The sequence below is a fragment of the Temnothorax longispinosus genome, chromosome 1 (assembly GCF_030848805.1).
Source record: "Temnothorax longispinosus isolate EJ_2023e chromosome 1, Tlon_JGU_v1, whole genome shotgun sequence".
NCBI classification, from domain to species: Eukaryota; Metazoa; Arthropoda; class Insecta; order Hymenoptera; family Formicidae; genus Temnothorax; species Temnothorax longispinosus.
The window spans coordinates 23,893,203-23,916,072 of NC_092358.1; the positions used below are offsets into that span (position 1 = coordinate 23,893,203).

Sequence of the window (22,870 nt, forward strand, 5' to 3'; positions counted from 1 at the left end):
CAATTAACACACAGCGCGCACAAATGTCTAGATACAGCGCTTTCCAAACACCGGAAATGTGCCACTTCCGGAAAAGCGGAGATTCGATTGGCCGTCTCGCGTTAATTCTCTAGCGGCGGTCACGTGCCGCGCGCAAGAGCCAATGATCAGCCGGTGCGATTTCGGAGTCTGGTAAATAGATCCTCGTCGCGCTCGGTTGGTACGGGAGACGTAACCACTGCATCCTGGCGACACTGCTGACTGCTCCGCTCGCTGATTCGTGATTGTTGCCGCGAGTGCGATATACGTTCGTCCTTTCCGTTCCTCGGTTTCTCTGCCGTGGGCACACGAGTGGCTGGACCACCGATACGGATTCGATCCGTCCCGTATCTTTCACGCGATCTCGCACGTGTTTTTCAAAGTCCCCCGATGTCTTTCCCGCGGACGTGTCGTTCCTCGTGGTGAGTCGGTGATATACGTTAAACGCGGCCGACAGAAGGCAGGCTCTCGGAGACGAGGGAGGACGAGCGCATTTACTCCGCACGTCGACCCCCGTCGTTCGTCACGTCGCGGTCGTCGCGTCGCGCCGCGCGTTATTCGCCGCTTCAACTCTGTCCACCGCGAGTAATCGCGAGAGCCGGACGAGGTCAACGAGATAGAGAGAGTGAGAGAGAGAGAAAGAAAGAGAGGGAGAGAGAGAGAGAGAGGGCCTGGCCATCTTGGATGAGACATGTCGCTTTGGGGTAAACGTCAACGGCACAGTGTTTACCGTGCGACGAACGCCCGCGCTGGCTCCCTCTAATAACGACACCATCTGAGACGGGCGATCCCCCGCGCTCGATCGACCGTCAGCACCGAGGTGATTCGCGGTGTGGTGGGTGTATCGCACCCCGGGAACACGCGGACGTACTACTCCCCCCCAAGTGGTGGCCCGTCGTAGTACCTGAGCCGCACGATGAATCGCGGTGACGGGCTGGTGCAGCGACGACGCGTGGTGAACAGCGGCGGCGGTGGCGGCGGCGCCGGCGGCGGTGGCAGCGGCCACGGCCAGGACGGCTCGAACGCGGACCTCGTGCACAACGACAAGCTGTCCGGTCAAAGCCCGGACTCGGACTGCCTGTCCCAGAAGGATCTCAACTGTAATCCCACCACCGACGACGACTCCGACAAGGAGACGCGTCTGACCCTCATGGAGGAGGTCTTGCTGCTCGGTCTCAAGGACAAAGAGGTTTGTTTACCATCCTAGAAACTCCCTTTCCCCTATGAACTCCACTTGGCGTAGTATTGACACTGTCCTCTCTTTCTTTCGTAGGGATACACGTCCTTCTGGAACGATTGCATAAGTTCCGGATTAAGAGGATGTATCTTGGCGGAACTTGCTTTTCGGGGTAGAGTGGAGCTGGAGAAGGCTGGCATGCGTAAGAAGAGCTTGCTGGCCAGGAAGCTTCTGTTGAAAAACGACGCGCCTACGGGAGACGTATTGTTGGACGAAGCTTTGAAACACTTGAAGGACACAGACCCTCCTGAAACTGTGCAGAATTGGATAGAGTACCTCAGCGGTTAGTTCCTTTATCGCTGTACTCGTGTACGAGATGTTGATCCTAAAATGTCTCGTATGGTTGCAGGAGAAACATGGAATCCCTTGAAATTAAGGTATCAATTGAAAAATGTGAGAGAACGGCTAGCGAAAAATCTTGTCGAGAAAGGTGTCTTAACTACGGAGAAACAAAATTTCTTACTGTTTGATATGACGACTCATCCTCTTACCGACAACCTTGCCAAAAGTCGTCTCGTGAAAAAGGTGAATTATTTATCCTCTACATATTTTTCTGCAATACTACTTCTTGATTATCGATACATAGCATGCCTATGAAATAAATTTGAGAGCTATTCTCATTTTAAGAATGAGAGACTCGCACAGTATAGATACAGATATGTTCAAGAACATATTCCGTGCATGTAACAATACATCTCACACTGATAAAAATATTTATGTATATATTTACTGTGACATATCACTTAAATTGTATTAAACCTGATCTGATCATAAATATTATTGTTTAAAATAGAAAGTTTGTTAGACCTTCTTATATTCTTCCGAAAATAAGCAGTGTTTATGACTCGAATCAGAAAGAAAAGCTCACTCAATTAACTTGTGATATGACACTTACAAAATGCTTCTCAATATTCAGAGATTTATTTCAACAGCATTCTATGTTTAATGTAATGTTATCATCTACGGAAGTAATATCTTATCTTTATGCTTTATATCCTACTTTGATTAGAAGACATGTGGGAAGATAACAGTTCATAAATTGATTACATATATATGACACCATTATGTGTATATACAATATGATTTTTATATACACATAATGATGTCATATAGTATATATATATATATATATATATATATATGTATTCAATTTACGAGCTGTTATTTTCTCTCATGCCTCCTAATTATATATATTTATTATCTGTTTTTATAACACATTTATTACTGTTGTAATAACATATGCATAAAAATAATAATATATATATTTGAAGGAAATTTTTGTATAAATAAATTTTATTTTATTACATAAATTTTATTTATTATATAAATTTTAGTTCATGTTAATTGAAAAAGAAAAATACTTATATATAAAAGTTTTTAATTTAAAAATCTTTGTAATGGTATTAAATATTTCTATATTTTTTATTAATTATGCTAAACAGAAAATATTAAGGTATTTTTAGAATAAGAGTATAGAAATGAAAATTGGTAATGGGGAAAGATAAAAATATGTTCTACATTTTTCATGAAAGGATATTGATGTTGAATTGAGTTACATAATATATGAATAGAACAACGGCATATGTTACTTTCTGTTTTCCAGATCCAAGAAGCTGTATTAGGCCGTTGGGTGAATGATGCCGCTCGCATGGATAGACGAACATTGGCATTAGTTATTTTAGCTCATGCAGCTGATGTACTAGAAAATGCATTTGCGCCATTGTCGGACGACGATTACGAAGTAGCGATGCGAAGAGTACGGACATTATTAGACCTCGACTTTGAGGCGGAAGCCGCTAAACGTAACGCGAATCCGGTACTTTGGGCTGTATTTGCTACATTCACCAAGTAACAGTTACTAACTCTTAAATTTCGTGGACGCGGAATAGTTTTATACTATTAAATTCTATTATGTATTATACAATACTATTATTCTTATACTAATGTGAATAATGAACTTAATGATTTCTTTTAGTCGCGACAATTATGCAAAATAGAAAGATACAATCCTTGTTACATGATAAAATTATTCAGACCAAATAATCCATATTCGACTACATAGGAAACTTTTAAGAAATTTTATTCATTTCCGTTATTGTTATTTAATGCATATTTGATATAGCTAAATATAACGAATATTCGTATTTAAATATTATGAAATAATAAGAAGCGTGAATGTATGCCTTGTGCTGGGTAGCACTATTTCGTTTAGGAAAGAATGATTACATTGTATTAAAGTCTGTACTTTCTTGCTTATCCATTGTGTTTACGAATGTGTATCTGTTCATAAACATAAGACGCAGGACACTATGCGGGGTGCCTCAAAATGGATACTGGGTGTGGTAGTGTTGAAGAAATCTGGATTATATGTTCTTAGCCATAATTTTGTGAAATATACAAGTATGTACATATATTCCTTTAAATCCTAATTTTTAATATAGTATATACATGTGCCTCTTTGTTTATGTCATATAGAATTTCGCGTTACATCCGCGAGTCATTTATACAATATTAAACAGCATTTTTCTAAATATTTTAAGTTTAATTAATCTATACATGCATTTTAAATCTTTCTCCAGAAAAGAATTTTAGATATTTTTAAACCGTTAATTATTTCACTCATGTCAATAATACTGATAGATATGATTTTACACATGGCTGACCTCGTGCGATTTTACGCGAAGTGCCACATTTCTGTTAACTTTTAAAACTTTTGTAAGAAATTCTCTGCACAATTGCTTCTATAGAAATGTTCACTTTTCATACAGACCATTATATTGATGCAATGTCTTCTGATATATATAAACAGATTGTACTGATAGTATTATCATGTGGCAGTAAAGTATTCAGATTTAAAAGGAAAAAGTGATGAATTATTTATTATTGATTACCGATATTTTTTGTTATTCAAAATTTCTTAGATAAGTGATAATTTTATTGTAATCTGATAGTTGAATATATAAATTAGTCCATGTATAGTGTTACAAGCTGCTTGTCCTGAGACTATTAAATATAATAACAAAATCAACTTTTGGTAGTTGAAATTTGTTAATGTCCTTTGTGCAATAACTGATATATTTATTGGGCCAAAAGAGCATGGGGCTAAGCTTCCTTATTTTTAAATTAAAAGATTTAATTTTTCAATTTTTTCTTTGGTTTAAAAGAACGTGTCTAAAACATTTAACCTACGCATGAAAGCATTATCTAAATAATTCTATCTTTATTTCCAAACAAGAATAGATCGCTGTAAATTCTTGTAAATAATTATTGTGAAAATAATTTCTCAGATTATAATTTGTCAATAAATTTTAATGATATGATTTACAATGAATATTGGATTCTATTGTTGGATAGAATATATACCTGTATATTATAAGAACAGCATAAAATGTATCGAAAAAGACTTATAGTTACTTGTCATAAAATAATTGTAATATAAATTCAAATATTTCTGTTTATTCATGTACTTTATTAATCGCTGATATATAGATATGCATGTAAAATGTACAGATATAGTAAGAACATGAATAGATCATTTGAGAAGTAGGTGCCAATCGGCCATAAGAAAAAGGGTGTATTTTATAGAAAAATTCCTTCTCACTTTTATACTTTATTTTCAATTCTTTATTAAAAATAAAGTACGGGAACGAATTGTAGTCATTCAGAGTAATAGTCAAAATCAATTTTTAATTAATACTTTTTCAAGTATTTTAAATTCTTTACGATCTCGGCACTTACTTTCCAAATGAACTTTGTAGAATGCACATTAGATTGACATGAATAGAAAGTTGGATTACAATAATATGGTGGGATATCAAGTGATTTGCAATCATCATTTTACATAGATAATGTTTTATCTATCATCAAATTTTAACTAAGATCCAATTTTTACTATTTGATTCTAATACCTATAATATATAATAATGTTAATTCTTTGTCACTGTCAAGACTTTGTCTTGATAATGAAGTTGTTCTTGGATAGTAATGCAGACATATATATCCTTTATAAATTTTTATAATGGATATTAAAAATTGTGGAGAAATCGTCAAATATATTATTAATCCATTGCTATTTCATCTAAAAGCTTGCTGGACAAGCATATGTCAGCACATGAATCAAGTTTATTCATAATGATAATAATAATTAAACTATAATGCATTCAAGTAATTTACTTGAATAAGTTGTTTGCTTTAAAATGTATTATAGTTATATAATTATTGTTATTACTTCATTATTCGTGATTATAATTTATTAAAATTATTGTTAATATTATCAGCTTTTACTACAGCCAACAGATACATTTACAAGTAACTAGAAAAGTTTTATGAAAAGTTTTTTGTGAATACATACATATATACTATATAAATAGATTTCTATTATATTTAGTCTGTGAAAATCCATTGATGAGGAAACTCTATTGCCACTTGGTAAAACAACTATCTCTTTCATGATGTTCTGATGTGGAAAATCGAATACAATGAAATAAATTCTACTTAAGTATGGAGCAGAATATACAATGTTTTATATATACATACATAATGATGATAAAATACATATTTGCCACTAATGCTATGTGCGAGATCTAAATCTCTCTCGAATTTTATCAATTATAAGCGTACATGGCATTATTCGCAGTTGAAGTTTTATAATAAAAAACATATCTTTATATATGAATATTTGTTACAAAAATCTATGAATCAAAAATTCTATCGAGTTCTTGCAAATGTCTAATTATCAATTTAAAAGATTAGTCCTACTAATCGTTATACGGTTAGATGGACGTTAAATCGGGTCATACTTGTTAAAATTATTTTTCTTACATTTTATAATTTAAAATTTATTGCAACGTTGGTGCAACCAGGCCCTAGTGTGATAAATTTATTATACTTAAAGTATATGTATGAAGCGTCAAATTAATGTCAAATTATTTAAATCAAACCGCAGTGAATTTAATTTTATATATTTGAATACTTTGTATAAACATAGTATTGTATTCTTACAGGCTTGCTTTATAATTTTATGTGCACATACGTATGTAATATATCGCCGATTAAAGTTCAATAAATAAGAAATAATCAACATTTATTACTTCTTATTAAACTTCTTATTCGACTTATGTGTGTAATATGTACAAATAAAAAAGTATGGTTTTATCGTTGATAATAATTTATATAAAATAAGATTGAACACAGTGTTTTAAATTGTATAACAATTGATGTATAAGAGCGTATCATAACTTACTGAATAGGCAATCAACAATCGAGTTAAGATAACTTTAAATCTTAATCATATAAAAGCGTATCGTTTAATTATGACGAGGATAAAACACAAAATTTTAACACTAAGCATTTTAGTAACAGATTAGCCTTATTGTGTCTTAATCATTATACTACATAACTCAGTTACAAATCAGCAATATTTGTTTTAATGACTGGATTTGTCGTAGGAAAATTTAATTCAAGGTAATTATATATATTACAGAGTAGTATCACAGAATAGTTCAGTCTACAAAATATACAGTAATAATATATATGAAAATTTACAGTATAAAATACCAGAAAATAGTTGTAATTAGATATAGATTTTATTTATGTATATAGAAATATATACAGGCCATAACAGATTTTAAATAATTAATATACAACATGATACCGAATAAATATAGATATGTTACGAGAAATCTGAAGATTCTTTTTGTATAAATCAGTTTTACATATATATTTTCGTGCATCTCTGTATATGTACAAATATTGTGCTATGTAACTTTATATATTTATACAGTGATAAACATAAGCAATTACGATTATCATAATTCAAAAGTACTTTTATTTTTGTCTTGCAAAAAGATCTAATATTTTAAATTTTAAATATAGCTGCTTGAATAAGACCGTACTCTCCAGTTGTCAGTTTAGTTTTATCCTTTTCAAAGAATTCAACCATATCATTTGGTAATCCAACACAAATATCGCATTTCATAGTGCGCAAGCTCAAAATATTCGTAGGTCGAAAATTTCCCAGTGCAGCTGCAAAGCTTGTATTATATTCAAAATTCATATCGCCCAGAAGTTTTCTATAATTCAGATCTCCCTTAAATATTACTAATTTAGCGTCGGAAAATTGGGCATATATATCTTTCGCTTTTTCTTTTATTTGCGTAAAGTCATACGGTCCTGTCCAATAGGGCTCTTCCTATTTAATAAAAATAGTTTAAATTAAATTTAACCTAATTTCACGTGATGGTTTAAATGGTTTCAGAAAATGTGAAATTAAATACCTTAACGCACCAAACTTTACGGTCCATTAGATTTCCGAACATCTTACCCAATAATTGTATATTTGGATGATCATTTAGTCCATTCATATAATCTAACGTCCAGAGAAAATCGTGAATAGTTGTATCACTCACATACCATGGATATAGCTTTGCATGAAACGTTATTTTGGTCGTAGGTACGATAGTAATCAAAAAAGCTGCTAAACATAAATCAGTAAAGAGCTCGTATCCTGCATTGTCAAGTACTATATGAATATCATCGTTTTCTTTCATCTTTTTGTTTACAATATCCCACACCACCTCCCAATCATTTACTACTACATTCTTTTTTAAAAGATCCACTATCGTGAGTGGATTACCAGTTTTGCTATAAGGGGAGCCTGCAGTTGCAGATAGATCATGCCTGTAAATATAGAAATCATTGCTTATTCATAATGCATTGTATAAAAGATAGATGTATTAGAATTGGATAGAAATAGTACAACCTGTTGCCCCACAAGCTCAATTCCAAAAATTTCAGGAAATCATTCTTCGAGTTCTCCATATTGTATTCCTTATTGCATATTATATCTTTTACGTAGGTAATTATTAAGTCTATAGAGTCAAGGGAGTTAATAAAATCATTTTGCTTATGGCACTCAAACGGATCGTAACCGTGTATGGTGTTCCTGGTATTGCAAAACGATATTTTAGTACTTGTTCTATATAAATTTAAGTTTCGTTCAATATATCAAAACTTACATCAAACTAATTTCTTGGGCTAATACACGATACATGTAGGTTTCGCAATATAACCATATTGTATTGAACCATGTAGGTGTTTCGCCTTCTACGGATGTTCTGTACTCAAAATATTTATTCCATTCCTCCGCGTCGTTAGTAACTGCTTTGTTTAGACGCAGTGGCTTTAGGACTTTGTTAGTAACCATTTCATTTTTCAACTGACTTATGAATCCTATGATCTCTTTAATATCTTCTTCGGCATCCTGTAATTTAATAATATATTTTTTGCACTTTAAGGTACAACGGCATAGAACACAAATTGATTTCTACAACGGGTATTCATAGTCGGATCTTATTTCAAGACCGTCTTAAGTAATATCTTAAGATGCTGATATGGCTCTGTGATTGGTTTTATGACATCTTAAGATTGTACCCAAGACGGTCTTAAATATAAGATCTGACTATGAATATTGGCCTACATATATATGTCAATGTATAATTACCGCACTATACGTAGCTATAATTTTGCTTCTATTCTGACAGAGCGTATCAACGATTTTCGTTAATATCACTGGTAATCTGTCTTTGATTGTCACGTGAGCGTAACTTCTGAAACACAAATAAAAGATACAACTTCTATATCCTCCTATCAAAGGTCAGTGAGTAGATAACGAACGAACAGGGTTAAGCAATTCAGCAAATTACCGTTTATATATTCCAGACAGTCGGACACCAAAAGGAGTAACTGTGTCCTGCAAATTCGGGATTCTGGGATCGCTTTGAGCCATTGTATATGTTGATACAACCTGAACAAAACATAGATATGTATGCAATAAAGTGATAACACAAAATTCTCTCTAGTATCGTACATTGCGCTTTTAAAACGAACTAAACATGACTTGTTTTTCCTGCATTGTGCTACTTTACTGTAAGTAGAACAAGTAATATTGTAAGAAAGCAGAATCTTGAGGAGAAGAGGTTACGCAAATAATGTTAAAGAAGGAATTGTCGGCGAGTTTCGGACGGTCTCTTATCATCGCGGTTTATCGTACAGCAAAATATCACAAAATATTCTCACCTTATCGCGTTCTTTCCCCGCCGGACGTTCTCGGAGGACTGTCCATGAACGTAAAGTAAACACGACGTTCGCGGAGCAGAGTAGCAGACGACCTGGGGGCTGGGGGAGTCGTGACGCGCACGCGCGACGCCTCGATTCCTCGCCGCGAGAAATCGATCCTTCCCGCGGCGCGAACGGGTTGAAAAACAGGCGCGAGTCAACCCTGAGGCGCGCGCGAGTACGGATGATAATCGGCCGTTTGTTCCCCGCCTTCTCCTTTATTTCGTCTGCGGTTAACTGCGCGCGGTTTTGCGGCGGCTTCTTCGCGCTACCCTCCTCCCCTTCTCTTTCTCCCCCGCGCAACGAAGTTTTCGCCCAAAGAAATTTCATTAACGCGGAAAGTTTCGCCGCGCTATCGAGCCGAGCGCTCGTCCGACGCCGTCGCGCCGCTGTCGCACTTTTGTCCGCTCTGCGGACCCGCGGATGCGGATGGATAACGAGATTTCCGGCCTACCGGCCCCTGTCAGACGGACGCGCGCACTTCCGGCGTGACGGGGAAAATCGGCGAGTTTAATTTTATGGATATTTATGAGAGCGTTTATTTTTTTATGGCTGTTCTTTTTCATTCCGCTTCAATTCCTACGTGAATTTAAGACAGTCTGAAAATAAGCTGTTTGAGTTGAATTTTTATCTGCAAAGATTCTAAATAAAAATATAGGTGACTTTAAAATATGTGGCACCCCTCGCGGATTCTTTCTCCCCGGGAAATTAAATCTCTCAAGAACGCACGTTTTTGATATTTGCGTACTCGACGGATGGCGGACACATCGGGTACACGATAAATGAATTGATTAGCTTCCGCGAAAAAGTTTCGCTCGCGTTATTGCCGGACGGGGCGCTCTATCACACTTGAATTTACATAATGATCATTGTGAGGGTACATTAGCTTCGGGGTTAATGGCGCAACCCTCTCCCTCTTCGCCCGTCTGGTGAAAGTTACGGCGCAGATAGCGAGCGCGCGGGAGAAAAGTAAATTCGAATAAGGCGGTCAAATTGTTTCGTTCCCGCTGCGCGCCGCGCGCGCTTTTTGCCGCGGGGGAGCCGAGACAGGAAACTCCGGCGATAATTCAGCTGCAGCTGCACGACGCTTTAATAAACTCGGCGGGGAAGACGTTTCGCAGAAGCAAAACTCGAGGCGCGTCTTCTCGTTTCGACTTTTCTGTCGTATGGAAGAGAAATTGGTGGAGCAGTCGCGACGGTTTTCGCGATACGTTCCTTTTTTCAATAACAATTGTGTTTTTAATTATTAATATGATATTACGTCCCCCGTCGATAACAAAACTCACTGATCAATTCTCTTGCGCTGTGCTCGATAGCAGCAATATGTTTGACGATTAAAAATATCCCAGCGATGAACATTCGATTATTATCTCTCAAGACGTTGATATATTTCAGTACGTAAGTGTATTAAAACAGTGCGATTGCCACTGTTGTTCATATACAAATGGTACCCAATTTCACAAAGCAACCAGGAAACCAAATATAATTCATTTCTTTCATAATTTACTTCCTTTTGTGCCAGAGAAGATCATTATAAGAATTACGAAGTATTATCCCATTTGGATGATAGGGCGCTTTCAAAGTAAAGAGTGTTATTTATACACGAATGATATGTATGATGTGGCAGTCGATATGTAAAAAAAAAAAAAAATAATTCAATTATTAATGACAAAACGCGCCGGTCAATTTTCTTGCGCTGCGCTCGATAGCGAAATTGAAATGCTTGACGATTAAAAATATCCCAGCGATGAACATTTCCGATTATTATCTCCCAAGACGTTGATATATTTTATAGTATGTAAATGTATTAAAACATTGATCGCCACGTCGTTCATATACTACAAATGATATCCAATTTCACAAATAACCAGGAGCCAAATATAATTTATTTCTTTTGTGTCAGAGAAGATCATTTACAAGAATTACGAAGTATCCCAGGTGTATAACAGCAGGTCACAATAAAGTCAAAATGATGTCCAAATGACGGCAAAATGATGATTGTTAGGTCATTTTACCGTCATTTCGACGTCATTGTGACTAGCTGTTCTATCGCGGGATTATCCCATTTGGATGGGGCGCTTTTGAAAGAGTGTCATCTATATATACGAACGATACGTATGATGTGGCAGTCGATATGTCAAAAAGAGAAAAAAATTAGAGAAGAATACTTCGTTTTCGAGGATCTTCAGACCAACATCTTGATGCGTCAGTCACGAGAGAAAAAAAGATCAATCTTCTTTTAACCGCTCGGTCCATTTCTGACCCGAGCGAGTTTTCTTCCTTATGCATTTTGCACTATAACAGAGTCAGAATTTCGAGCCTTAAATTACGACAATTTTTACGCGAGCTTCGCCAAAAATTTCGCAAATAGTCAGACGGGAGATGTCTAGGCTAAAGAATGCGAAACACAGCGTTCTGTTTTTGTTCACGATTTTCCGACGCGGTGTCGAGGGTCTCCGGCATGACCGATCGTTAAACGTCAAGCAAGGGCAAGATAATATCGCCGCCCGTTGCGCTCTGCTCCTTCGAAATGAAATCTGTGCCGGCGGATTCGCCGGCCTCCGCGCCCCCACCCTCCCCCCCTCGCTCACGGTCCTCGCTCCGATCCTCCCATCCACGGGGAGATCCTGGGAGCAATGTTGCTAATTACTACATACCACCGAATGCGGCATAACCCGCGACCCATGAATTCCACCGCGCTGTAGCCGATGGTGTACAGTCGCAAGAGTCAGTTTTCATCCGTGTAATTTGTGGAAATTGCGGTTTCCTATGAGCGCGCGAGGCGAACTGATAATGCACTGCCGAACCGTCAGCTCGCGGTGCCACACTTACATTCCCTTGATATTATACGCGCGCACGTGCACGCGCGCTCGCACACACGCGAGATAATCGCCGACTTTTTTTATCCTCCATCCTCCCCCTAGGATTCACAAATTAGTCGGTAAAATCTGGATTACGTTGCGGAAACGAGAGAGGCTATCACTTTCTTTCGGTGTACCTTGAAGCTTCCACGGTGGTTTGCAAATCGTCGTTATTCACCAAACTGAGACACTAGTAGATTTAATTTAATTTAACGATTACCGTGGTGGTGTGTCGTAGCTTAACCGAGATCGATGTTTCAGCAAGTAGAAAGATCGTATTTTCGACTTTCTGGTATTCTACGTGCCCACGTGGGTGCTCTTTATTTTTTCTTTACGAGACCGCAGTGTCTTCTGTTTCCTGTTCTTTTAATGACAGCTGACACATCATCGTCACGATCTTACGAGCCTCCGCGCGAAATTGATTAACACGGTAGGGCAGTGCGGGAGAGATTATTACATGTAGGACAAAGTCGTAAATACGAGGACCACATGGCCAACGCGCTACTTCTTGAAATAAAGGAAACCTGCAACGTAGAACGACGATAGAACGACGATACGCGTGCGAGGGTATCGAGCTGTAAAAAGCGTTAGTCATTTAACTGACGTTAAAGCAATATTAATATCAAACTGCCAAATTTTAACATTATTAAGCTAATTATTTTTAAGCTTTCTCAAGTGTTCAGTGTTGTCACACATAAATGCATGGCAACGTGTATGAATAATATGTAAAACAATTAATAAAGATTTATGAGAGATCTATTATTCTATTATAATTATATTAAAAATTTAATTAAGGATTAATTCTTTTAATCATTTAATCTGATAATTTTTGTAAGTTTGCGTAACTGCCTAAATTAATCGATACGTTTGGCAGGAGATATAATAAATATTAACTATATAGTCGCGTGGTTACTATTTATGTAATATAAATGCATAATAACAAAATTAGGATGATTTCGGGTCATATTTGCTGCTTTCTCTCAAACTTTTCTGCTTCTAAAGAGCTTTTCTTTCGAAATATGTAATCCCTGCTGGATGACGGTATAAGAATCAGTCGTATGCATTTTTACGATGTTGCAACAATATTTCTTCGTGCCCCGGCGGAAAGTTTTCAACGGACGTTATATTCCACGTCATGCCGAGGGTATATTCCAAAGGGCATAATTTAAAGAAGTTTCTCTTGGGGTTGTCGCGAACCAGCGCGGCAGCCAAACGAAAACCCAGTTTGAATGTAAGAGTATGTAAATGATAGGAGCTGCCAGGAGTAGAGTTCATTATAACCGGCATGGTGCGACCACAAAATTGTTCGCGGAAACTTTTGTGAATGGCAGTTAATTATAATTAATTCCGTATTGTCTACTCGACAGCTCGTGCTAATTCCTTTGCCGCCGACGAATCGCACGCGAACGCGAACCGCAGGAGTTTCAGTTAGCACCCTCTCTCGCGCAGACAAATTATTACAAATGTTCAATTAAATCGTGCGTTTTCAAACTAACTTCCGTACCCGCAGTCTTTTCGGCAAATTTTGCATTTTCTCGGCCATTGTGTCACGCGCGCCCGTCTAGGAACTTGAGGAATGCTCTATTTCCACCTTTTTCCCCCACGCACATTTCGTGTATATCATCCCGAAAGCGCAAACTCGTAATTTCGTAATTAAGGACTAATTTTTGTAAGTTAATCCATTATAATTTCATACTTTGACGAATTTGCAATTCGAGGTTTAATTATAAAGAGACTGACAAAATTAACTTTATTGAAAGGGGGTTTGTATTTTCTCGCGGTTCGCGGCGCGTCATGCAATATGTATCCGATAAAATTACGTGTTTTCCATCGGTTAATAAATTAACGTGATCATAATCACGACGTTTCGGCATAAATGCAATTTAACGGCCGTGTAATGGAAATTGAACAGTGATTAATTCAATCGTGGTATTACATCGTTAAAAGTACAATGCAAGTTCGGTTCGATGCAAGTGCCCCGATGCACTGTATCCGCAATTAGAACGATTTCGCGAGTTTAATTCCGCAGAATTAGGAGTGCGGAACTGGTTCTTCTCTCATCCGGGCAACTCTCGGAAATTTCAAGAGTTTATCCCGACGGAGCGTGGGTGGGATTACAGGAGAAAAAGGGGTAACAGAAAAGGACGGCCCGGCACGAAAGAAAAGGGGAAAAAGGAAAGATGAACTTTGTCTTTAGAATAGCTGAGACTACCCTATTCTTTTCCGGCGACAAGTTTCGGCAATGATTTTCAAAATTGAAAGAACACGGCGGCTAATTCGGTATACGACAAACTACGTTGTTTGGCATCGTTTCTACCGCTCTAGCAAAAATTCTTTAAACTCTCAATACGATTTTTCGTTATAGAAGCAGTTTTCTCAACTTGTAAATAGAAAAAGAGATATATCGGTCGATCGATACATTTTTATTTCCAAAATATAGATTCACAACAATCATGTTGAATACAACAGGTAAAATAATATAAATATATCGGTAAGTACGTACGTAAAAAATATATTTTAAATCTTATATTTTATATTACACGGTGTATCTCGTATAATTATATCTATTATAATTATATGTATGCATATATAAAAGTAATATATCTATTCTAGTAACAATTTTCCTCGCATTATAAGAGATCGACTCTTTATACAAAATCAAATTAAAATAATGTTCGTCGGCGGCCGTAAGTGGCAATAACGTAGAAGAGCAAATTAAACTTCAGCGTTGATATCTGCTTACGCGACGGCCGAAAAGATTTAGCCTTAATGGAAGTTGGGGAGTATATCGTGGAACGGAAATGTGCGGTGTATAGGCCCAACGAATCGCCGCGGCGCGGTGCGCGGTGGTGTGTGCGAAATAATAGGGTAATTGTTATGCTACGGCACGGTAGGCGGAGGATCTGAGCTCCGTGTCTTCGATAAGACACGGCTCTGAGCATACTTAACGAACTTAACTTTCCGCGATCGTATGGGCATCTAGTTTTCGACGGTACGATACCGGATATAATGAGGAAAATGTAATAAAACCGTCGTGCCACGCCGATTTTATTATGTTAGATAGGAGACGATATTCGTCGTGAATGACGCTTTACACATTGCAAAATTCAAGACATTTTAAAACGAGACATTACAAAACACGTTTTGCTTTATCGATTACTTATTTGTTATGTCAATTCAAATAAAATTGAGCTGTCAATGATAATATAGGTACATGTCAAAATAGAATTCCTCATTTTCCATTCGACATAATGTAATCTCGGTTGATTTTGATTCTATTTATAATAAGCGAGTAGTATGTACTTTGTAAATGAAAAATCACTGTGGATAGTCAATTTGTGAGTTATAAAAGCTTTGAAGCTCCAGTCAAAGATGTCCCGTTAAATTTCAAACAGAGCAAACGCTTTAGAAGTTCTGTTTATTTTCGCATTCGCTGGACGACATGTGTGTTTAAATGCTTTAGTGGACGCCGTTAATTCGACAAACTTATTGTACGGACATAATATTTCGCAACCGGGAATGCTAACTTCTAGTATTTCCGCTGGAATACCTAAGTAATGTAACACCTGCAAAAAGCGAGCATTACCTGTCAGTTATTTATTAATCAAGTGATGTTATTTATGTCGTCACGTGTATTGACAAATGGAAATGACACACTTACTTTGACAAAATACATCCCGGTTTTTTCATGTAATTCTACGATAACGCTGCTCGTATATGCCGGTAAACGACGTTCGGATATATTTAGAGCGTGTAATATTCCAGCCACATTTAAGTCATGTGCGGAGAAAAGATTAATCTTTTGATCGCCCAGAGTTCCGTTGATCACTTTATTCATATCGTCAATTAGTCTCCTCAATAATACACCTGCAAAAAATTATATGTATATTTTATAATAAATAATATAAAAGCACTGTTCACAAACGATAAATAATATATTAAATATTCGCTCTTTAACAACTAGAAAAACCAATTATTTTCTAACAATTGGGATAATTCACTTCAATTCTTGATAGTTAGAATTATTTGTGTTAGACTTAAATGACTCGCTTTGTTATTATTGATAATGACGAAATTGTTACGTGTGCTCTTAATATATTGCAGTAGAAATAAAATTTTAACTTTATTAATTTTGAATTCTAAGAACTTTTAATTCTTCTCTAGTCATGTTATTCCAAAAAACATAATGAAAAAAGAGTAAGAAATAACAAATATTAGTTATTAAAAGAGTAAGGAATAAAAAATATTAGTTATTAGCTAAAACGTATAATATTTATGCACGTCACTAATCTGGGATTAAAAATAAATAAAAAGTAAATTAATCTCTATAGTCTAATTTGAGCCTTGGCCTTTTGATTTAGGCTTTTTTTTCCGACTTTTCAATCTGAGATTATTTCTTAATAATTAGATAACTTTATAAACAATGCATATCTATATTTGATTTAAACGTGCCTCCATTGAGATTATTTAACTGGTCGTAACTAAGTAGGTCTAAGAATAAGAGAGCCGCATCAAAAAGTTTGCCATCCGGAAATATGTCTTGCGTCCACTCAGGCAAAGGCAATTCCATTAATGATTGCGCATATAAAGTACTGTACAAGAGAACGAGGCCGGTGAGATCAGTGATGTTTCGTCCTGTATAATTTGACGCTATCTTCATCAAATTATTAAACTCTCCTATTTTCTTTTTCACTTCTGGACTTTGTACCAGATTCTTGTGAGCTTCGATGTATCTATTGGAAAAAGATGTACACACAAGAAGAAATTTTAAATATTATTGTCGAGAATTAACTTAAACAAGAAATATATCATCTACATAATAATTACAATAATTTGTAATATATTTGTAGACGATACAATTTACATTACATATTCTCAAAATACAGTGCATTTTTTATAACCAAAGCAGAGGAGCATTGAAATAATATAAAAATATATGCAAAAAGATATTTTTATACAATAGATTAATTGTATTAATTATTTAATTGTTTCACGCTCACAAAGAAAAAAAATAATTGACGACTTATTCGCGTCGTAAAATATTCTTGTGAATGCGAATGCGAATGCAACCGAATCATTATTGGATCCGATCACGTGACTAATAACTATTCGTGAAAAGAAGAGGCTTATTGCTTACGTAGGACACCCAATTGGAACCAGTAAATCATCCTCATACTGTGGGATATATATCAAATCCATCGGTTGCCAAGGAAGGTCTGAGTTCCACTTTTGAATGTCAACAGGCGGGTAAAGCGCCGCGAGAACTAACTGTAGGGTCATCTTGGAACGAGTCAGCCACGTGCTACGTGCGTAGACATTCGGTGGATAATACACATCCCCGAGAAAACTGTTGTATCTGTCTCTCAGCATCAGCCCTAACTTGTACGCTCTTTTCTTGCCGACCTTGAACGTCGTTAATAAAGATATAGAAGTGGAAGAGGGAACTGCGACCGCATTAATATTTCTTATACGAGAAGAGATAGCGCAAACTTGAAAATAACGGGGCAATGTATTCCACGCGAAAACGAAGAAATGAGAAAAATGTCAATCTTCCCGTTGTCGCGGGCGCACTTACTCGCGCACTTACCCGTGCATTCGCTATGACACACTACGAAAAGCTTTACGAAGAGCTGAAGACGCAATGCGCATGCATTAATATTAATTTATATATACAGAATATTTCACTTCTCGCGCATTATATTTTAAACGAGGTATTTTTTTCTTATAGCGACTATGTCGAGATATATTTACAATTTTCGTGTTGCAAGTAATCGAAAAAATGGATTTTTGCCGAACTGAACTTTAAATAAATAACAAAATTAGTTTTTTGTAATTTCAAAGGGAGTCCGAACGGAATTCTAATTTGGGACTCAATTGAAAAACATATACGATGTTGAAAATTATAAAGTTACAGAAAATTCTAATTATCTCTTGATACTCTTTTGCTATGCAAAAATTAACTCCGAATTGATAAGAAATCTATCGTTAAAAAATCTGTGAAAAATGAGATAAGCTAGACAGATAAGCTAGATAGTAATTTTTAAAGATTTCTTCTGCAAATATGCATGATGCATCACGTCTTAAGATGGTCTTAAGATGGGCTTAATGATAAAGGGATTAACAAAACAATGTAATATGTCTATGCTGTACCATGTAAATCTTACGTTACGTGTCTTACATTAGTTAACTGCCCGTCGCCAGCCGGATAGAAATTGTTACTTTTATATGGGTCATTTGGATAAGATTCTCGACTCGTCCTGTCTACCGTGCGATCGCCGTGTCTAAACACCTAAAATTCCAAATTCCAATTGTGTTAGCTTTACATACACTCGAGGAGATATATTTTTTGTAAAGTGCTGTGATATTTTCACATATCATTACCGCGCTGACTAATCGTAACTCCAAATCATTTTTTGAGTCAATATCTTTCGACTCGGTGGGAGCCGGCGTCCCTGACGTCGTTAATGAACAGAAATAAAATATTAGGACGATGTCTACGAGACGTTGAAATTTTCCCATCTTCTCGACTGAACGGCGTAAATCAAACTCAGATATTCCGTGGCGACGAATCTATAACTAAAATTGTTCTTGGCACTTACATTACACTTCCGATAATCTTAGCATAGACTGCTGAAGTAATGATATCGCGTTGGACGTTGGCTTTCAACTGGCGTTTACCAACGTGGATTTTGAAATATATAAACATTATATGGCAAATGGTTCACCTTCCATTAACCTATGTTTTTGCACGATTGTCGATTTGTATACGTGCTAAAAGTTCTTGTTCAAAAATTCCAAGCGTCTAATCTTTATTGCTGATTAGCTTTTAGATTTTCATTAAATTTTACAAAAGACGGAGAGGGAATTTTTTTAGTAATTACATGAGTATAATTGCTTAAAAACTAACGTCCAATAATATTACTAATAATATTATTAATAAATATATCTCTAAAACTGTATGCGAGCCGCGGATTAAGTCAAAATTAATGCAAAATTCTCATCTCAGAACATCAGAGAGTTGTTCTCTAATGTAATTACAAAATTTTAATTATAATATAAAAGTTAAAAATTATCGTGTAACTTATATAATTACTAATGTCCGTAAGAAGCGCGTGTAACTTTTTTTAACGTAAACTCTTTAACGTCGATTTTTTTTTAGAATTGCTGTTATAGAGTTATTTTTGTAGAATTACTGTTTTGTCACACACAATCTGTATTAATTAATGTAATGTGTGCAATAATCCTCGTTGATGAGCTTGTAACGAGGCAGTCTTTATCTGTCTCGTTTGATATCTATAAAGAAAGTCTGTTTAGCATTAACACATATAGAGCGAGATATTATTAGAACGAGGTATGAGATATCGCATTCTAATGTTATTGTGAGAGATTAAAAATATCTTCAGCGTATTAAGAAAATGCTTTGTTTACCAGAAGTGTATTATCTAACTGTTGTACAATTAAATGTGATGCTACACAGACACTACGTAGATCATGTGCAAACAGATTTGTCCATGATAATAAAATAAACTTAATCTAAGTACACAGTCGTCACGCCAGATTTCTCGAGACAATATCCCACAATAGCGTCGATGATGAAATTGTTATTGTCGCGAGAAAACCCGTATTAAGATAAAGAGATTTCCCTTGATTTTGAGATTAAGCATTCAATTTTTTCTGTGAAAAGGGTTATTCGTGGATTAGATGTATCCAGTGAAAACGGAACAATTATTTGCAAAACTTGATGGTTTCTCTAAATTAAATAATGCACGAATTTTACCTGTAACTCGACTTGGATCATTCTCACAAATGTTTCGAAGAAAAGAATATTTTAATTGTAATTTTTTGTGTAAAGTGCCTTTGGAGAGTATATTCAATTCAGATTTAACATACAAATTCTTACAATAGAAAATTAGATTCACGTTATTAGTAGCGACAACTTGGAAGCGACAATTTACAATTGAGGTCACACTACCGGCAGCGACGACGTAATAGTCCTTCCGACAACTTTTTAAGCGCATAATGTTCGAAAGAGTAAAAAGAATCGAACTTAAATTCAATGAATTTAAAATATATCACCTCTCATTAGAAGAACTTATCGTGTAAGGAGTTTAAAAGCGAATGAGAAAAAGTATAAAGTAGTTTCGGACCGCACAGTGGCTAACTTTCCTTCGAAGTTTAATACTGATGAACTATACGCGAATGCTCGAATAAGAATATGAATACCGAATAAATGGATGAACACGTACCTGCAATAAGATTTTGAAAAATGTAAAAGTAATAATAATACGCGGCAAAACTGCAAAAAAAGTAAAATTGTTGTGTTTTTTATATAGTGATAGACAATAAAGTCGATTATTTTTAATTAAAGCTCTTTAGCTAGTAATAGTCTCGACTATTCTATTTTTGCACTATTTTGAGAACGTTTTAGCGTCTAGTGAAAGTAAATTTATATATGTTTCTTATCCGATTCTACTATTAATTTATCATCGGAAAATCAATGTGTTCCATATTTATCCGATAACTTTAAGAGTTAAAATATCTTGATCTTTTTTATTTTGCTTGTTATTTATTAATTAATCTTAATTTTTATAAAAAATGAAAATTTAAGTATTATTAGATAGAGTATTGTTAGCATAATTATTCTTGTTATCTCTTTGATCTAATTAATTATCGTTATATCTTTATATAATAATTTCATTTATCTCGTGTTATTTTTTAATAACACGCAGACATTTTTAAATTAATTACAATTTATTAAAAAATAATATAGCAAGAATGAAATATACATAAGGTATTCACAAAACATTATCGCTATTACATAGAATAATATTTTATTTATATTTTGTATACTTACTCTTGCAATATTAAATTTTTAATTTTTTAATATTCAGAATCTCTATAATAATTTATTCTTCATAAAGATGTCTGCTCTATTACCACTTTAATATTAACGGCAAAAAATCGAAAGAAAAAGTTGAATTTTCTTTAGCGATACGACTACCTACTTGTTTGCAACGAATTGACTGTCGCACTTCTACAATACGATGAGTTTCTTAAGACTCTGCAGACGTTCGACTGACTTAAGTAGCTAAAAAGCTGAGAGATAAAGACAAGAAACAAGAAAGGTGACGATAAAAAAATAGTTAACCGCACTCACACAGAAAAAATTTAAAAGTATCCTTCTCTTCGAAATGAAATACAAAAGTGGAAACAAAAGATTTTGCTGTCGCAGAGACATCATATTAATGGCTACGTTTACACCCTGAATTTAGACGGCCTATACCTCAAATTCAACCTAAATTATTTAGGCCGCCTGTTATAAACACTTGATAGGCGATCGGATCTAGTTTCAGGTCAGGCCGCGTATTTTAGTGACCCGACCTGAAATAGGCCGTTATCTATTTGCGATGTAAACACGCGATCACGCGCGACGCATCCTAAAAGCTTTATTTGCTTATTCGGATTTGCTGCAATTCAGGGCGATCCCAAATACGATCCCGTCAATTTTTAGGTCTCTTTCGGTGTAAACGAACGATGACTAGACCTACTTCGAATCACAATATAGGTCAGGCCGCGATCAGGTCGCTGGGTGTAAACGTAGCCAATGCTCTATTGTATACTCAATGTAAAAACAATCAAACATCATTATTAATCAATTATATCATATATTATAGTAACACTTGTTTTATTGGGCACGGATACACTGGGACATTTAGGCCGCGGCCTATACCTCAAATTCAACCTAAATTCTGACCTGAAGCTAGTTTCGGTCGCCTATCAAATGTTTACAGCAGGCGGCCTAAATAATTTAGGTCGAATTTGAGGTATAGGCCACGGTCTAAATTCAGAATGTAAACGTAGCCATTGAAGCCAAATCTTGTTGAATAAATTTATATTCGCAGAAATCCAAATTTGCTACTAACAGGTAAACCTCGCGGAACGTCGTTGACGTCGAAGACTTTTCAAGATTTTTCTCAAACTTTTCTCAGTTGTTTTCCATGTCAAAGTGTAAAAAATTTGTTTTTTTTTATACTTTGACATTATTTTTAGCTTAAATTAATTTTTTTATTTTTCTCCAATTTTTTTTAATTTTGTAAGACACTCTTGTAAGGCAAATCTAATTTGTCGCTAAAACGAATTAAATAGAGCCATCCATGACAGAATCTTGCGAAATTATTTTCAGCAAATAAAATAAAAATTCTTAACAAAACTGTCAGTGTAAAAACTGACGATATTTGCTACACAAGGTACAATATGCTGTGAAAGAAATTAACGGAATTAGCTCTTTTTTCGTTAAATACATCGAACGAGACGATTAAGTTATTTAAACATCTTTAAGCGTCTTTTCAGCCTTTACCTCAAAATTCTGAAGAAAATTGAAGAGAGATTAGGACTGGTGAGATCGAGAATGATGAGAATTACGACCGTGAGTTCTCACACTTTCCATGTAACAAGATAGACGATTTCTTTGACGACCTGTGCTATCAATTGACTATATATATCGTATCTACATTAGTATATATCGCACGGATCTACGTTTTCCAACTTCCACGCACTTCTCTTCGCCTCCCCCGCATACAATCCTCCTTCGACCGTTTTATCTCTGATAAATTCTGTCTTAATCGTGTTCCCGAGAATT

The 22,870-nt window shown here is 35.6% G+C and overlaps 3 protein-coding genes across 3 annotated transcripts in view; 1 reads left to right on the forward strand and 2 right to left on the reverse strand.

Annotated features, from left to right (window-relative positions):
* Window positions 1-225: 225 nt before the first annotated feature.
* Window positions 226-4,283, forward strand: Sau (Golgi phosphoprotein 3 homolog sauron). The gene is made up of 4 exons (XM_071789495.1): window positions 226-1,207; window positions 1,292-1,538; window positions 1,605-1,780; window positions 2,859-4,283. Exons 1-4 carry the CDS (start codon window positions 935-937, stop codon window positions 3,105-3,107), a joined length of 945 nt encoding a protein of 314 aa, XP_071645596.1. The 5' UTR covers window positions 226-934; the 3' UTR covers window positions 3,108-4,283.
* A 2,676-nt stretch (window positions 4,284-6,959) lies between these two features.
* On the reverse strand, window positions 6,960-9,450 carry LOC139819775 (damage-control phosphatase ARMT1). Its single transcript, XM_071789483.1, has 7 exons — window positions 9,332-9,450; window positions 8,959-9,059; window positions 8,757-8,862; window positions 8,272-8,516; window positions 8,016-8,198; window positions 7,531-7,933; window positions 6,960-7,445 (listed from the first exon to the last, which is right to left on the reverse strand). The coding sequence occupies exons 2-7, from the start codon at window positions 9,039-9,041 to the stop codon at window positions 7,113-7,115; spliced, it is 1,353 nt and encodes a 450-aa protein (XP_071645584.1). The 5' UTR covers window positions 9,042-9,059; window positions 9,332-9,450; the 3' UTR covers window positions 6,960-7,112.
* Window positions 9,451-14,506: 5,056 nt separating this feature from the next.
* LOC139819786 (venom acid phosphatase Acph-1-like) overlaps window positions 14,507-22,870 on the reverse strand; it is an 8,390-nt gene continuing 26 nt past the window's right edge. Inside the window, exons 1-7 of the mRNA XM_071789509.1 lie at window positions 22,589-22,870; window positions 18,613-18,807; window positions 18,410-18,520; window positions 17,369-17,634; window positions 16,684-16,964; window positions 15,893-16,098; window positions 14,507-15,797 (exon numbers count right to left, since the gene is read on the reverse strand). The exon at window positions 22,589-22,870 is cut by the window's right edge and continues 26 nt beyond it. Coding sequence (XP_071645610.1) covers window positions 15,612-15,797; window positions 15,893-16,098; window positions 16,684-16,964; window positions 17,369-17,634; window positions 18,410-18,520; window positions 18,613-18,750 — 1,188 coding nt within the window. The 5' untranslated portion in view covers window positions 18,751-18,807; window positions 22,589-22,870 and the 3' untranslated portion in view covers window positions 14,507-15,611. The remainder of the gene's footprint in view (window positions 15,798-15,892; window positions 16,099-16,683; window positions 16,965-17,368; window positions 17,635-18,409; window positions 18,521-18,612; window positions 18,808-22,588) is intronic.